Source organism: Budorcas taxicolor, chromosome 8 (genome assembly GCF_023091745.1).
Source record: "Budorcas taxicolor isolate Tak-1 chromosome 8, Takin1.1, whole genome shotgun sequence".
Lineage (NCBI taxonomy): Eukaryota > Metazoa > Chordata > Mammalia > Artiodactyla > Bovidae > Budorcas > Budorcas taxicolor.
Genome location: NC_068917.1, coordinates 77,820,396 through 77,837,142, shown reverse-complemented (window position 1 = coordinate 77,837,142; position 16,747 = coordinate 77,820,396). Strand labels below are relative to the sequence as shown.

At 39.0% G+C, this 16,747-nt stretch overlaps 1 protein-coding gene across 5 annotated transcripts in view; it reads right to left on the bottom strand.

Annotated features, from left to right (window-relative positions):
* NFX1 (nuclear transcription factor, X-box binding 1) overlaps positions 1-16,747 on the bottom strand; it is a 63,646-nt gene that overhangs the window by 22,754 nt on the left and 24,145 nt on the right. For 3 of the 5 annotated variants that reach the window (XM_052644611.1, XM_052644610.1, XM_052644609.1), the window contains 5 exons: positions 14,061-14,160; positions 13,760-13,977; positions 8,262-8,359; positions 4,701-4,773; positions 259-341 (listed from right to left, as the gene is read on the bottom strand). In XM_052644611.1, the coding sequence (XP_052500571.1) occupies positions 259-341; positions 4,701-4,773; positions 8,262-8,359; positions 13,760-13,977; positions 14,061-14,160 (572 nt within the window). The remainder of the gene's footprint in view (positions 1-258; positions 342-4,700; positions 4,774-8,261; positions 8,360-13,759; positions 13,978-14,060; positions 14,161-16,747) is intronic. The other 2 variants (XM_052644612.1, XM_052644613.1) reach the window with 2 other exon arrangements.

The following is a 16,747-nucleotide window of genomic DNA, read 5'->3' as shown; positions in this document are numbered from 1 at the left end:
CACACTCATCCAGCGGTCTTGGGCTCTGGGGCCTGAGGCCCTCTTTCTTCTTCCTCCAAGGTGCTACAGGCCGACTTCCTGACCTGGCTGAGAACCAAAAAGGCCCAGCCTGTCTCTCTGGCAGCATTCTGACTGCTGCTCAGGGGCCTCTCCCAGTGATTTCCAAATCTGGGCTGCATTCTTAGACGGCTGAGGCTTCCAGAAGCCCAGTCCCTAGATGAATGCAATCTGACTGTACCTAATGATCGATCCACTTACCACACAGCATATCTCATTACATTTATGCCGTCCACATAACCGTTTCTTGTTACACCTCTTGTCGCACATAAATGTAGCATCTGCTATGAACAATTAAGAAGAAAAAAAAGTCAAAGGATATGAACATTCATTCAACAAGTATCTGTGTGACTACAAGCTGAAGAAATACAAATGTAACAATGTAAGCAAATTAGTTATGGTGAAAGTGCATATTTAAAAAAGATAATTTTTCACTTGTCAGTCGAAAAAATAGAAAACAGGAAGACTATTCAAGTGTCCATTGATAGCTGAATGGATAAAGAAGATGTGGAATATATGCAGTGGAATATTACTCAGTCATTAAAAAAATCTTGCCATTTTTGACAACATGGATGATTCTAGAACATAGCTATACTAACTGAAATAAGACAAATACTGTACGATTTCACTTATATGTGGAAACTAATGGACAAACATAACAAAACAGGAATAGTCTAGATACAGAGAGAAAGCAGATGGTGGCAAGAGAGGGGTAGGGGGAAGAAAGAAACCAGGCGAGTGAGGTTAAGAGAAACTTCCAGTTTCAAAACCAATGATTCATGGGTATTAAATGTATAGTGCAGGGAATACGGTCAATAACTAAGTAATATCTTTGTATGGGGGCACACTGAAACTAAACTTATTGTGGCAATCATTTTGAAATGTATAGAAAAAAAACACTATGTTGTGTGTAATGGGCACTAATATAGTGTTGTAGGTAAATTATATTTCAAAAACAAACTCATAAAGGAGATCCTATTAGTGGTTATCAGAAGCAGGAGGTGAGGGAGGCGGAATTGGATGAAGGGAGTCAAAAGGTACAAACTGCCAGTTACAAGATACATTAAGTATTAGGGATGTGATGTACAACATGATAAACAGAATTAACACTGCTGTATATTATATACGAAAGTTGTTAAAGAGTAAATCCTAAGAGTTCTATTCATCATAGACAAAAAATGTTTTCTATTTCTTTCATTTTGCAACTATGAGATGATGAATATTCATTAAACTTATTATAATAATCACTTCATGATGTATGTAAGTCAAATTATTGTGCTGTATACTTAAAATTTATACAGTGCTATATGTCAATTATATCTTAATAAAATTGGAAGAAAAAAAGGAAATAGGAAGACTGGGTGAAGGTGTAGAGAAAAGGTACATGCAGTGGATGGGAGGATAAACTTTTGGACTACATATGTATCTATCAAAAATTTAAATGGTGGGACTTCCCTGCTGGTCCAGTGGTTAAGACTCTGTCTTCCACTGCAGGGGCCACAGGTTCAATTCCTGGTCAGATCCCACAGGCCGCTGGGTGCAGCCAAAAAAAAATTTAAGTGGTAATTCCACTTTAAGGAGTCCTCCCTACAGATACACTTCTGAAAGTAGCTAGGACACCAAAAGCACAAGCAACAAAAGAAAAATAAATTAAACTTGACCAAAATTAAAAGCTACTGTGCATCAAAGGACACCATCAAGGAAAGACAACAACATAATGGGAAAAAATACTTGCAAATCAGTTATCTCACAAGGGTCTAGGGTCCAAAATGTATCAAGAACTCTTCAAGTGAATAACAAAAAGACAACTCAATAAAAACAGGGAATAAAGGAACAGACTTTTCCAAAGAAGATATACCAGTGGCCAAATACATGAAATGATGTCCAACATCATTAGCTATTAGGGAATGCAAATCAGAACCTCAATGATTTATCATTTCATACCCACTTATGACGACAGTAACAGTAATAATAATAATAGTAAAAAAAAAAAAAAACAGAAAATACCAAGTGTTGGAGAGGATGTGGAGAAACAAACCCTCACACATTACTGGTGGGAATGTGAAATAGTGTGATGGCAGTTCTTTTAAAAATTCTACCTCTAATCAACATCTAATCCAGCAATTCCACTCCTAGGTACATACCCAAAAGAATTTACAACAGGTACTCAAGTAAAGGGGGCAGCAGAGAAACGGATGGTTAGGTAGCATCACTGACTCAATGAACATGAATTTGAGCAAACTCTGGGAGAGAGTGGAGGACAGAGGAGCCTGGCGTGCTGCAGTCCATGAGGTCGCAAAGACTTAGTGACTGAACAACAGTAACAACTCAAATAAAAGTTTATGTACAAATGTGCAGAGTAGTACTAGTTGCAATAGTCAAAAGAAGGAAACAAAATTAAGCATCCATTAACAGATGAATGGATAAACAAACTATGGTATATACATACAACAGAATATTATTCAGTCATAAAGAGGAATGAAGTATTGATATGTGCTACAAGGCAGATGAACCTAAAAAACATGCTAAGTGAAAGAAGCTAGAGACAACATGTAAAGGTTACATATTATATCAAAAATTCAGAATTATATCCAGAGACAGGAAGCAGATTAGCAGTTGCCTGGGGTTGGGGTAAGGGGGAGTGAAAATCAACGGTTTCCGTTTGGGATACTGAACACACTTTAGAATTGATAGAGGTGATGGTTTTACAACACTGTGAAGGCACTAAATGCCACTGAATTGTATAATACACTTTAAAATGTTTCACTGTATGCTTTGTGAATTTTATCTTAATAAAGGTGTTGCAGGCGCTCAACTGTTTAAATGGCATATCCACATAAAGAATGCCCTCAAGAGGGAGAGCTATACATACTGACATGGAAGAGTATCTTTGATATATTGCGGAGGGGGAAAAGAGCAAGTTCCAGACAGTATGTTTACTAAGAACTTAAGTTCAGGGGAAAAATAAAACCATACCAACACATGTATACATTGGTATGAATATAGAAAAGATCTGAACCCATCCTTGACAAATTAATGAGGTAGTTTTATCAGGGGAGTAGAACTAGGAGGGGAAAATGGGGGTGAGGGTGTATTCCTACTTCATATATTTAACATCTTATTAAATATTTTAAATTACTAAAAAGTGTACTAATACATAATACAGTAAGTTTTCAAATTATGCCTTTTAATCACCAAAATTTTGACTGTGGTTTTGAGGAAGTTACTTTTGGTTACTTCAAGTATTCAGATATTTGAGGCAGATATTCAGCCTTGTCCACCTTTCCCAGGCTAACAGATACTTAATTTTGTTTAGAAACTAGGCACCTATGTGTTCCTCCATTATACTGAAGAGTCTAGACTATCATGGTAATTCCATTCCCTTTGTGACAGAAGGGTTTAGGCAGAAACATGTGATAAAGTACACTGAGGGTCTTTCGGGGCTGTCTTCTTTGCTCTCAAGAAGGAAAAGAAGGTTAAGAATCTCTCTTTCTTTCCTTTAGATGCACTGGGAGAGGACACAATGTGTGAAATTGCTGTAGCTCACTTATACCTATGAGGGGAAAACCAAGAAAATCATAGGAAGCTGAACTAGAGTCCTAGAATCACTGGGTTTGGAATTCACCAACCTTGGACTTGTTCTGCCTCCACACTTCCTATTACGAGAAACAGTAGAACCTCCTTAGAGCTAAAGTCATTTTTCCTTGGGTTTTATGATACCTATAGCCAGGAGCACCCTAACCAGTACAGCTTTCTTCTTGACCAGAAAAAGAGCTTTTATTTTGTGTAAGTTTATCTTCTATCACTTCCAAAACAGTTCTAAGGTGGTTTAAACAAAAATTACATGATGGTTAGTAAAACAAGGGTAGAACCATAATAAAGTGGAATATCAGGATCAAAGACAAAGGAAGAAACAATATTCTAGGTCTGAAGGCTGAGAAGGCTGCTGGCTGAGTCACCCTGTTCTAAGTATCCAACAGGCCTATCAAACCACAAGAAGATCAAGCATCAGAGTCAGCTTTTACAAAGCTTGGTTCATTAGGTGCTATTTACCTTCTCTTCCTATACCAACATTTTATCATGAAAACTTTCAAACATATAAGAAAGTTGAAACAAATTTATAGTGAACACCTATATATATATGATTATTACCCAGATTCTACCAGTAGTTACACGTAGTTTTCCACATTTATTCTTCTATTCAACTATCAGTTTATCTTAATTTTGGATGTTTTTCAAAGCAAGCTACATACATGAATATATTTCCCTTATATTTTATAGCATTTCTTTAACTAGAACTCATGGTTGTTTGTTGTTGTTTTTTTTCTTGAGATAAGTTCTACGGGCTTCCCTGGTGGCTCAGTGGTAAGGATATGTCCCTGCCAAGCAGGAGATGCAGGTTTGATCCCTGGGCTGGGAAGATCTCTTAGAGAAAGAAATGGCAACTCAACCCAGTATTCTTGCCTGGGAAATCCCATGGACAGAGAAGCCTGGTGGGCTATAGTCCATGGAGTTGCAAAGAGTCCCACAGGATTTAGTGACTAAACAACAACAATAACAACAAGTTACATACATGTACAAAGTACCTTCACTGAATTCTAACAAACACATAACCCATCTCCCTGTCAAGATGCAAAAATTACCTTCACCCCAAGAAGTTCCATCACACCCCTTCCCAGTCATACCTTCACTTTTGAGACTGGTACATGGAAGCTCCTACAGAAAAAGAAAAGGGAAGAGTAACTATTTTAGGAATAAACAAAACAACACAACTGCAGTACAATGCTGAATCTAACATGCATATCCCAAATACCCAGGACCTCTCTGGCAGTCACTATCTGGAGCTGGGTCAGTCCAGTCCCTGCATTCTTTACTCACAACAGGTCCCCAGGTCTAACAACTTTTCATGAAAATATAATTGTAAAACTCTTTGTGGTCTGACCTCCAAACTCACAAGTAGATTACATATTATAAAATCTGAATGGAAACAAAAACTACTAAGGGTATGCAGAGTAAAGAGAAATAACTGTCCGGCAAGCGTATCGACAGAAAAAGAAGATATAAGGATTGAAAATATGTAATCATCAGTACCATATGATGCAGGGGCAAACAGCTCTACACACTCAGGAGTACCACAGCAATGCTGCTGAACTGTAACAAAGTGGGATGCAGAACTCCTTGGCCATTCAAAATTTTATTACCCTGGTTTGAATTATGTGTGAACAGCCTCAAAAGTCTATCACATGTAATTTTACTGATGCATCTTCCTGAATAACATGCATGGTGAGGCTGCTGTGTGACGAGCGAGTCACTTGGGAGAGAGGGTGTCTGGCTGGCTGCCCAGCATCTCTGTCCAAATTTGGGCTTTGATGTCATGGACAGGCTGCAATATACTCAGAAATAAGTTACACGATAAAAACATTTCTTCTTTGTGAAAATGACCTCGAAAAAAAGGAGCAGCTGCTAGAGTTGATAACAGACATGAAGCTGTCTAAGAAACTGAAGCTTCTTGGCTAGAAAAACGTTTCCAGTAAATTAGTGAGTTGGCTGGGTTCTAAGATAAAAAGAAACTCCTCATACGCTCTCTAGAGATATAAAGCAAAGATGACTCAGGAAACTGCTTGAGCGATTGCTTTAGTTAACATGAACACCGAAAAACATTAAGAAATGACACGCTAGGAGTTGGAGATTTTTGAGCACAGGCCATCCTTCTTGCTTGACCCTACAGTAAACCTCCCTCTGCTCCATACTGCAAAGTTTCATTTGTTTGGTCTCAGTGTGCCTCAGGTACGTGAATTTGTGTTTGGTAACAATTTTGGTGAAGCCAGCCTAGGAGTCTGTGCTGGTGCGTGATGACCCTGGCCAGAGGTAGCCCCCACCCTGAGACCCCAGCAGCTGCCAGAGCTCATTCATTCCAGGGAATGGGAAGGGATTCTCCCTGACAGGTGCTAGCCGCCCCAAGATATGAGGCTCTTTAGAGCTGAGAGAAAAAAAGAAATGATATGCTGGAGCGGTATCTACACCTGTGGGCAAAGCAGAGCTCCCATAATTCCCTATAATATGTATGAATTTCAATAAAAACATAAACACAGCATTCTTTGTTAAGAGGTAGAAAGATACAGCATACGTTTCTTAAAGACTCCTACCAAAGGGGTTAAAAGAGAACAACCTTTGAAGCTTTAAGAAATTAAGTTTTTATTTACCTAGAAAACTCACTTCCATGGAAAAGCCCATTCCATTACAAAGGACACTTCAGGAAAAATCTGGCTGAACAATGAGGTGATTATTAGTGTTTCAAAGAGATCTTTCACTTTGTCAAACTGTTTAACAGATGAGCTCCTCCAGCAATTTTAAAATAAGACTTTTATTTGCAAAAATTTAATTTACACATAACTTTCAAAAGTACACTCACTGCCATGGGGTCCACTATTCGAGGGAGTGAGGTCACAGAGTGAATGAGAAGCTAAAAAGCACACAGAGAGAGAAAGAGATTGCTGGGAGAAAAGCAAACTGGCAGGAGTCATGTCTAGGTCGTGTATCCGCATCCTGTTTGTAATTCTTGGTCACAAAGAGCACCTCAAGGCATTAGTAAATGTATGATTCCTAAATCAAAGTATCTCACAGCCTTCAAGCTGGTATCTACAAAGCATAAAGTGGTCCTGTATGTGACATTCAACATATCTTTACTATCCTATGTATTATATGATTTCATTCAGAAGAAAACCCTATGCATCTTCACACAACTTCAGTCTCATGTAAATGGCACTAATTACTCTGACATTCTTTCCTTTAATTCGGAAACTTGCCTATTAAGCTAGCTCCTAATTTATGGACAACATCCTCAGAATCAATTTGCAAGTCAGCTGCTATCCAGACTGTGGGCTGTATTTAACAAATAGTATCAATGACTCAGAATTCTGTCTCTACTCCAGCCTGTGCTCTGCTGGGACAGGTGCTAATTATGCACTGAAATGACCAGAAGTATGTCAGAGAGCCAGGCAGATCAACACTCAGTATGTTCCATGAGTAAAAGTACCCAAAGACTTCCACAGCAAAGTTTCCTGCCTCTTCTGGTTACAGAAACAGAAATGTGCATCAATTCCAAAACGGTGATGACTTTTTTATAACACATGGTCCAATCAAGGTTGCCCCAGGCAGAAAGCAGAAACTGACAAAACAGTTGTATGGTGAAGAATTAACATTACCTGAAGAGAGGTCTGGCTTTTGCTACTGGCTTCTGGGAGATAATCTTGGAATATCATGCTTGACAGGAGTCTCACTGTTTGCCTGGGGCCTTGGGTCACCACAAAGTCTGATACGAGTTAGGGTGCAGGCTGGCCATACCATAAGACCAATGATGTGGTTTCAGGTGTAGGCTTTGGGCCACACAGTGTTAGCAGACTTCTGGAGGGACTGGAGGCTGAAACTAGCTACATGGACGGTCAACCATACCTACACGATGGAGCCCCAATAAAAACTGAACACCCATGCTTGGGTGGGTGAGCTTCCTTGGTTGGCAATACTCCACACATACAGCCACACACTGGTGGCGACAAAGTAACACTGTTCCAACTCCACAGGGAGAGGACAACTGGAAGCTTCATATTTGGTGCTATCTTGCATTCAGCCCTACATACTTCTTCCTTTGATTGATGTTAATCTTTATTCTTTCCCTGTAGTAAACTGTAATCAAGCATACACCAGTTTTCAATGAGTTCTGTGAGTTCTTGCAGCAAATAAACCTTGAGGGTAGCCTTGGGGACCACTGGACTGCAGCCGGTATCAGAGGTGAAGGTGGTCATGTGGACTCATTTGGCAACTGTCTACACTCCTGCAGTGAGTCAGAAGTGAGGGAGATCTTGTGGACTGTGTCCCCTCTAACTTCTCCGTGAGCTGACTGCTCTCAGTGGTGCTACTGCTCTTTCTTCTGGCATCTAGTACTGGCACACTCGTATTTAGTCGAGCGACTTGTATATGGGCCCTAAGCCTATCAGTGGCCTCTGAGTCCTGCACGCTGGACCCCTTCATCCGTATTCTACAACTGATCCACAGTAGATGTTGGTATATACTGGTTGGATTGAATGAATCAAAAACAGTGTAACAGGAATAAGCCTGAGGTTATTTCGATTCCTTCCCTCCCATCATCACCAACTGATTAATAAAAAGCACTGGTGGCAACAACTCTAGCATTGTGTAGGATTTACCTTTGTTCTGAAAGAGCATCTGCAGGAAATAACTGATGTGCGAGAGCATGGTCCACAGTCTCCTTCATGACAGAGCTTTTCACAGGTATGAATGAAATCTTTAATAAAAATAAAAAGAGCTGGGGATGAAAATTGCAATTGCTCATTTTCAGATTCCCAAATTCACTAGCCACAATGGTTCTCCACCTCTGTGCCCTGTAACTCCATCACCAGAGCTGAGGGAAGATGGATGCTGTTAATGTTTCTCGCCTTATCTTCCCCCCATCTGGCCAGCTGGGCCTTTTCCAGCAAGGAAAGGCCCCAGCATTAGTCACAGGAATATGCTTTGGGGCACAAGGTACTCTGTGAATGTCAAAGAAGAGATCTTCTGACTCTTTATTGAGACTCAAGTCTCCAAATTAGACTCGGATCTCCTTAAAATTGTAGCCATGGGTGACTTGCTGAAGTACTCTTGACTCTAGGGAGTCAAAATCATCTAGGGATCATAAATAACCAGAAACCATAATCCATAATCTCACTGACTTAAGTTCTATGAATGTCTGGTGATAGGCGGCCTGCCACTTGTTCTGTTAAGCTAGGCTTCAGAACAAGTCCTGTTTCGTGGACTCCCCAGGGATCACCCATAGTCTCTCTCCATGGCTGCTGTTTACATGATGCTTTTTTCCCATCCCTTTACCTTCAGCCTAACTGTATCTCTGACTCTGAAGTCTGTTTCCTGAAGATGGCATTATAGTTGCTTCTTTTTAAAATTCATTTTGATAATGTCTTTTTATCTAATTGCTTAATCCATTTACCTAAATGTTATTATTGATATAGCTGGATATATATCTGCCACTTTACTTTTAGTTTTATGTCTCATGGCTTGTTTGTTAATATAATCTTTCTTCATTGTTTTCTTTTACATTAAGTGAATATTCTCCACTGTAACATTTTCCCCCAATAGTGGCATTTTTCTACTATATTTTGAGTTATCTTCTTAATGGTTGCTCTAGAGCTTATCAGTGGTACACATCCGAGTGGACTTCGGATGTATACAAACCTAATTCCTGTGAGATATAGAAGCCTTATACCCATATAGCTCTATTTTCTCTTCTCTTTTGTGCTATTACTGCTATACATATTACATCTAAATTTAACAGTACAATGTTAAAATTATTGCTTTATATAATGTTATGCCTATTAAAGAAGCTGAAAAAAGAAAGGAGAGCAAGTATATAACATAATTTGTTCTATTTATCTTATTTACTGTTACTGGTTTTATTTGTTCCTGAAGAGCTGAGTTACCATCTGATATCACTTCTTTAACTGCAATACAACCTTAATTCCACCTACTCCCTTTGTGCTGTTATTGTCAGATATATTTCTATATATTATAGACCTAATGACACAATTATTATATGTATTATTTTATACTATCGCTTTTAAATCACTTGAGAAAGAAGAAATATGCACTTATACTTTCTTTTATGATTATGTAATTAACTTTACTCTTTGTTTTTTCTTGTGGATTTACATGTATCAGCCTGAAGGCCTCTCTTTAGTATTTACTGTAAAGTAGATCGGCTAGCAGAGAACTCTCGATTTTTTCACTTTTGAAAGACTTGCTGCATATAAGACTCTTGGTTGGTAATTTTTTTCTTTCAGCACTTTGAATAGGACGTCTCACTGTCTCCCTCTTGTGATAGTGTTCTCCACTGTTTCTGATGAGCAGTCACCTGTGAATCTTATAGTGGTTCCCTAGTATGTAATGTGTCATTTTTCTCTTGCTGCTTTCAAACCTGCTTTTTGTCCTTGTCTTTGGCCTTCAGCACTTTCACTATGTGCCTTGGAATTTATCCTATGGAGTTTCTGAGTTTCTTGGATGTGCAAATTAATGTCTTTCAATAAATGTGAAAAGTTTCCCACCAGCATTTGAATATCTGTCTGCTCCTTTCTCCTCTCCTGGTGCTTCACCATTCTCCTGATGTGCTTAAAGGTGTCCCATGTTTCTCTGAGGCACTATTCATTTTTACTCATTTTCTCTATGTTTTTGGGATTATATTATCTAACACAGATCTATCTTCACATTTATTGATCCTTTCTTCTGCCAGCTCAAATTTACTGCTGAGTACCTTTGATGAATTTTTGATTTTAATTACTGGACTTTTCAACTCCAGATTTTCCTTTGGGTTCTATTTTTATAATTTCTATCTCTTTACTGATACTCTGTTTGATGAAACACTGCCTTTGTACCTTCCTTTAACTCAAGCATGGTTTCCTTTAGTTCTTTGAATGTATTCATAACGGCTACCTTGACAGCTTTAAATCTGACACTGATCACTCTCACAGAAAACTGAAAGTTTCTGTTACCCATGGGGTTTTTTTTCTGTTTGCATACTTTGTGATTTTTTTGTTGGAAACTGAACATTTTTGGCAATCTGCTGTTTGCAGTAACTCTGGATACTGCGTCCTCTTTTCACAGCCTGTCTGCTTGCTCACTAGGCTATTTTAGCGAAGTCTATGTCTATCACAGTACATAGACACTGGTGTCATTCTTTTGATGGCACAACCCTAGGCATGTGTACTGTCACCTTGGGAAGACAATGGTGTCAGCAGGACTCTCTTTGACCGTCTCTTTCCCTGATCCTTCTGATAAGCTGGCTGCCTCTCTTAGTATTACATTCAGTTCTGAGGCTTCACTAATTGCTGGCTGACTGCAGCGTCCTGGGGCATAAATTGCTCAGCAGTCTGATCCAATAAAATTTGGGCAGAGGTAGTCTTTGAGGCAAGTCTATGAAGTTTGTTCTGACCCCAGGATGGTTCCTCTTGGTATCTCCTTCCCTGCTTCTCTCTGGTGAACTAGGTGGCCTATAGTTGAGCTTGCTGCTCTTAATTAAGAGGAACTATTGTTTTCGAAAGGGCCATTAGGTCTGACTTCTCCACACTCTCTTTCAAATTAAACTCAGTTCCTTTAGGGCATATTTTGGAGCTCTCTTTCCTTATGGACTGTCTCTCCCGCTGGAAAAGGTCACTCAGTCACTGGGTGCTGGGTGCGACAACAGCCTCTAGTTTTCTTGGCTCGTGTCTCACGCTGTGAAACCTCTGCCCTGCAAATGAACGGGGGTGACGGTGACTGAGGCCCCAGTACTCCTGCCTGTTGTGACTGGAATAGGGCTTCCAATCTATGTGTGACCAGTATGGAGGAGTGAAAGTGAAAGTGAAGTCGCTCAGTTGTGCCCGACTCTTAGCGACCCCATGGACTGCAACCGACCAGGCTCCTCCGTCCATGGGATTTTCCAGGCAAGAGTACTGGAGTGGGGTGCCATTGCCCAGTATGGAGGAAGGGAACCCCAAACCTGGTAGTTGTGCTTACTAGAAGCTTAGCCTTTTCAACTTGGAGTTGGGGGGATAAGAAATGCTGATGGTCTGCTCCTCCTAGCAAGTAACCCTTGACTGGGAACTGAGGGTGGATGAAGCCCTGATTTCTTGAGCACACCCATCCTTTAGCTGAGCTGATTTGGGAAGGGGCAGGGAAGGAGGGAGTAGGTTGTGATTCAGAGAACACAGACTCTTGCTGTTCTTAACTCAGTTTTAGTAGGTTTTCTTCAATATAAATTTTTTCATTGGAGTTATGTGTGCAGGACAGTTTCCAGAGACTTTAAATGGTTGCTTGCTTTTTTTAAAAATCGTTTTCCCCAGCTTTGCTTTTTTGCTCCTCAGGCTACCATCCCGAAAGCAGAATACCACCTAGTCTTTTGTACTAAAGCTATGTGACTAGGATGGAAATTTCCTACTGGGTGAGATACTAATGGACCTAAACAAGATTTCTGTAGATAAGCCAGGCCTGAATAAACATGAGATCCACCGCTCATGAGTTACCGCTAGTTATAGGCTTTTCTTTGAGCTTCTCAATCCAACTCACCTAGCTCCTTAAAACCTTTCCATGATTAAAACTCTGCCGAAGTTTAGCAGTTACTCTTGAAACTCCTGAGCGGGTCTTGTCCCACCCCCAGGTCTGCTCATACTGACAGTTACTGTCCTCCTCTTGCTCAAGGCCCTCTGCAGTACCCATTTCACATTTCCTCTTTCTCTCCATGCCAACGAGCTATCTGAGCATCAGGGCAGGATATCTAGTCATATACGAAGCTCTTACGAAACTGACCCATGTGCTTTCTGAAATGGGAAGATCTTTACCGTCTCTCTGGATTTGCAAGTCATTTGATCTCTGTTTCACAGGGCTTATCTGAAGACACATTTTCCTGGTAGGCACAGAGAAGCAATAGACAACCGATTTTCCTGACGAGGTTAAAGTGTATTAAAATAAGAGAAAAGGGCATTTCTTCTCTCTACATAATTTTAAAGTCAGATTGAGAAAAGGAATTAGGTAGGGTGCTCCTACTGGTACTTGGAAGAAATGTGCAATCTTTCTTCTTGGAAAAATGGAAGCCAAACTTAAAAGAGTCTATCTTTACCACAGATAGTTACAGAACACCTCTTTTATACAGACCCAATTGCTCAGGTTCATTTTTCTAAATATGCAGCTTTTTGCCAACTCACTGTAAAACTGTACATGCATATATCCCAAGGATATCCCAAGGACTGCCTCAGAAAGTATCAGTCAGAAGCTCAGACTATTGCTTTATAGCTAATCTCAACAAAACTTTTCTGGTTTCTATATCCAAGTAATCAGAAGCCCACAAGTCAGAAGAAACGGACAGTCACTAAAGGTAGGCAGATGGGCATACTGAAAGCATTCACAAGAAAATAAACAACCAAAAGGTTTAACAATTAAGTAAAACAGTCAAACTGCACCTTGCTATGGGGAAATACCTGAAAAAACTCAGCAAGCCCAGAGGGAATCAGTGTATTCAGTAGAATACAATAACTGAGGTTCAGGGAAATGATGATTCAGTCAAATAAGGGGAAAGAAATTATCTTCAGTAACCTCTATTCAAAGAAAGAAGGTAATGTAAATTTTAGAAAAACGTCTCTTCAAAATGAGTTTCAGGAGGTGTTATTCTCAGTTAGATGGGAAACCTATCTGAAGAGAAAGATGTTTCTTGAGTGGTTCAAATGAATAAAGTTTAAGTCACTTAAAATTTCAGTTCTTAAAACGCCTCACCCAGTTAAAATGTTTCTATTATACGAAAATGCTTCTAAACACTTGCCGAACCTTAAATTACTAAAAGGATACCTGGCATTCATACTAGTATAGGCTGCTAAGGGAAATCATAAACACCCCAACCTCCCCCTCCCACCCCCCCAACAAAACAGTATCTAACCACAACTGTCCTGAGTTGGCAATACCTGAATTACTAATAGAAAGATCATTCGGGCAAATGTGAGCTTTCACAAGTATATTTTGAGAAGGAAAGAAAAAGTAACCACACAAATCTGATCATATTATTTAGAAAAACCTCTGATACTGTAATTGGAATTAAATACTATTTTGTTTAAGTAGTCACTGCTGCCAAATATTTACGTTTACATTTTAAAGAAACTTTCCGCCCACTAGTTACCTAGGGAACCACAAGGCAGAGGCTTGCCGCACACTTTTCCACATGAAGGCACAGGATCCATGCATGTCTTCCGACCACTACTTCCAAGTTCCAGCAACTGGCTGAGAGGAGTTTGCCCACAAGGGCAATAGCGCACCAGCTGGGGAAGCCGTGGGCATGGCTGGCAGGGCTGAGGGTGACACACTTGAGAACATGTATGGTTCCCACATTTCAAGTCCCTGTTAAGAAAAACAACACATTATTACAGAACTGTTGCATTAAATATAGCTTTATTGTAACTGAGAAAAACGTAAAACCTTACTTGCCACATATCTTTAAACAGCCAAAGTCCCCAAATCCATCAGACTTTCCTATGTCTGTTCCACATAACACATCTCGGGAAGTGCTGCCACAGTAGCATACTTGAAGACACAATTTCAAAAATGAAAGATTAGTAATCTGCACAAGTGCTTAAAATACTCTAAGCAATCTATAAGAAGACACAAAATCCTACTCACTACTGTTGATCAGACCTGGCACAGAAGTAAATGTGGCTCATACAGCAGCTCTAAGCCCCACCTAAGAGCTCTACCATAGGAAAAAAATTTAGAAGGTTTTGTTAATTTTAACACATCTCATGGTACACCTGTAGCACACCTCAACATGAGCATTAAAGTGAAACAGACTGCTCCATAAGGCCATGGTTGGAAACCATGGATCAGGAGGCTCCCTGGGGTCCTATGGAGATGTCACAGAAGATGGAAGCTAAACGGGATAATTATGGAGGCATTGATGACTGGATTCCACCCTCATTTCAACCAAGCAGCATAGATTTAATACTTTGTATCTTGTGGTTCACATAAGGTGCTTAGGAAAAGTGTCTGCTGCTAAAAAGAAACTTTAAGATAGATACAATATAAATCCTTACTAATCTGTATTCTACTATTGTTAAATTTGAAGTAAACATGTCTGAGTCCTGATACTGAGTAAAAAGTGTTTCAAAGAACTTGAGACTTTTATTGACTATACAGAGAACTCAGCCTAATATCTATAGATTTTTCTGTCGGTTGAAGAAATAATGGGTTGCTTTATGTGCTGCCCTTAAGGAGTTATTTTCAAAGCAAACAAGAAAAGAGTTGGTTTCTAACTAATATGTAACAAAGTCTGGTAAGGACTAAATTTCATCAATTTAGATAATTTTTCTGATAAGGGTCACTTTACATTTTTAGTTTATAATGAAAACTTTTTATCAATAAAGATATTAACCAAGATGCTTGATTTTTAAAATATATATTTACTCTCCCAGTAAATACATGGGCAGTTTCATTCCCTGTTCTAAAACTCATTAAATAAAGATTTACTTATTAGATGAATTATAGGTGCAGGATATGCAATCAAGATTGGCAGAATCAACAAATTGGTAAACAAAACCCTAGCAAGAGGGAGACTGTGCAAGCAGGCTTTTTTTTTTTTGCGAAGTGTCTGCTCAAATAGAACAGACTTCTTTTTTCCAGAGGTATAAGATAGCTATGAACCAAAGAATCAAGGGTCAGAAAACTGACAATTCTTTTCAAGCACACACGAACATTCTCTAGGACTGATGACAATACTAGGGAACAAAATAAACCTCAACAAACAGAAACTAAAAAACACCTTGAGACAAAAAGTCTACAGATAAATACTGGAGAGGGTGTGGAGAAAATGGAACCCATCTACACTGTTGGTGGGAATATAAGTTGATACAGCCACTATGCTGATGGCCTAAATACTTCGCCAGATATATAATATGGACAAACAAAAAGTCTTCAACTGGGTTTGAAAAAATCAGCTACATACACAAAAACAGAAAGGAAGAGACTGGGATCCATACAAATCTGACAAAAAAGTGTCATTTAGTCCAATATGAATCAAGAGCTAAAAATGGTCCAGATCAAAGACAATCTATACTGCTAAGACCAAACTGCCAGTATACATTTACTCCTGCCTTATCTCAAAATAGGTTTAATGCAGCATATAAGAATATATGAGATAAATGAAGAGAACATAAAAGATGTGAAAATAAAAAGGAAAATAATGGAAAAGATACAGAATGAATCATAGCTAAAAAGCACACACTATAAAGATGGACATTAGGTCAGTTTACCAGCTTCCTAAGATATTATCTTTGAGGGCAAACAACTATTCTTGGAACTAAGAACAAACAGGACCTTCTTCCCAGAGGACCCATAAACAAAACACTGCATATAATAAGTGGTCTTTTGAGACTCATTTCTTTCACTTAGTATAATATTTTGGAGGTTCATCCACTTCATAGCATGTATCAATATTTTATTCCTTTTCATGGCTGAGTAATACACCTTTTTATGGATATATCACGTTATTTCATTTATCAGTTGATAGGTATTTGCGTTATTGCCACATTTTGACTATTATGAATAATGCTGCCATGAACATTCATTTAGAAGTTTTGCATAGACATATATTTTCATTTCCCTTGGGTATATGCCAAAGAGTAGAACTGCAGTCACATGGCAACTCTATGTTTAACCTTTAAAGGAACTACTACACTATTCTCTTTTTCCTTTTGGCTGCACCACACAGCTTGTGAGACCTAGGTTCCCTGACCAGGGACTAAACCTGGGCCACGGCAGTGAAAGCGCAGAATCCTAACCACTAGGCCACTGGGGAGATTCCTTAGACTGTTTTTTAAAGTGGTTATACTATTCTACTCTTACTGTGCCTTTACTTTACAGTTTCCTAGTGTTCAAAGGTGTCAAGCATCTTCTATGTGTTTATTGACCATTTATAATTATTTTCTTTTGTGAAGTACCTCTTCAAGTTGATTTGTAGGAGACTATCTTTCTGTTTTTCTTTAGAAGGGGTACCTTAAATATTCTGCATACAATCTGTGATTTATCTATTCATTTTCCTAATGTTGTCTTTTGTTGAACAGAAATTTCTTAATATGATAAAGTTCAATTTAACATTTTTTGTTGCTCTAGGAAATCT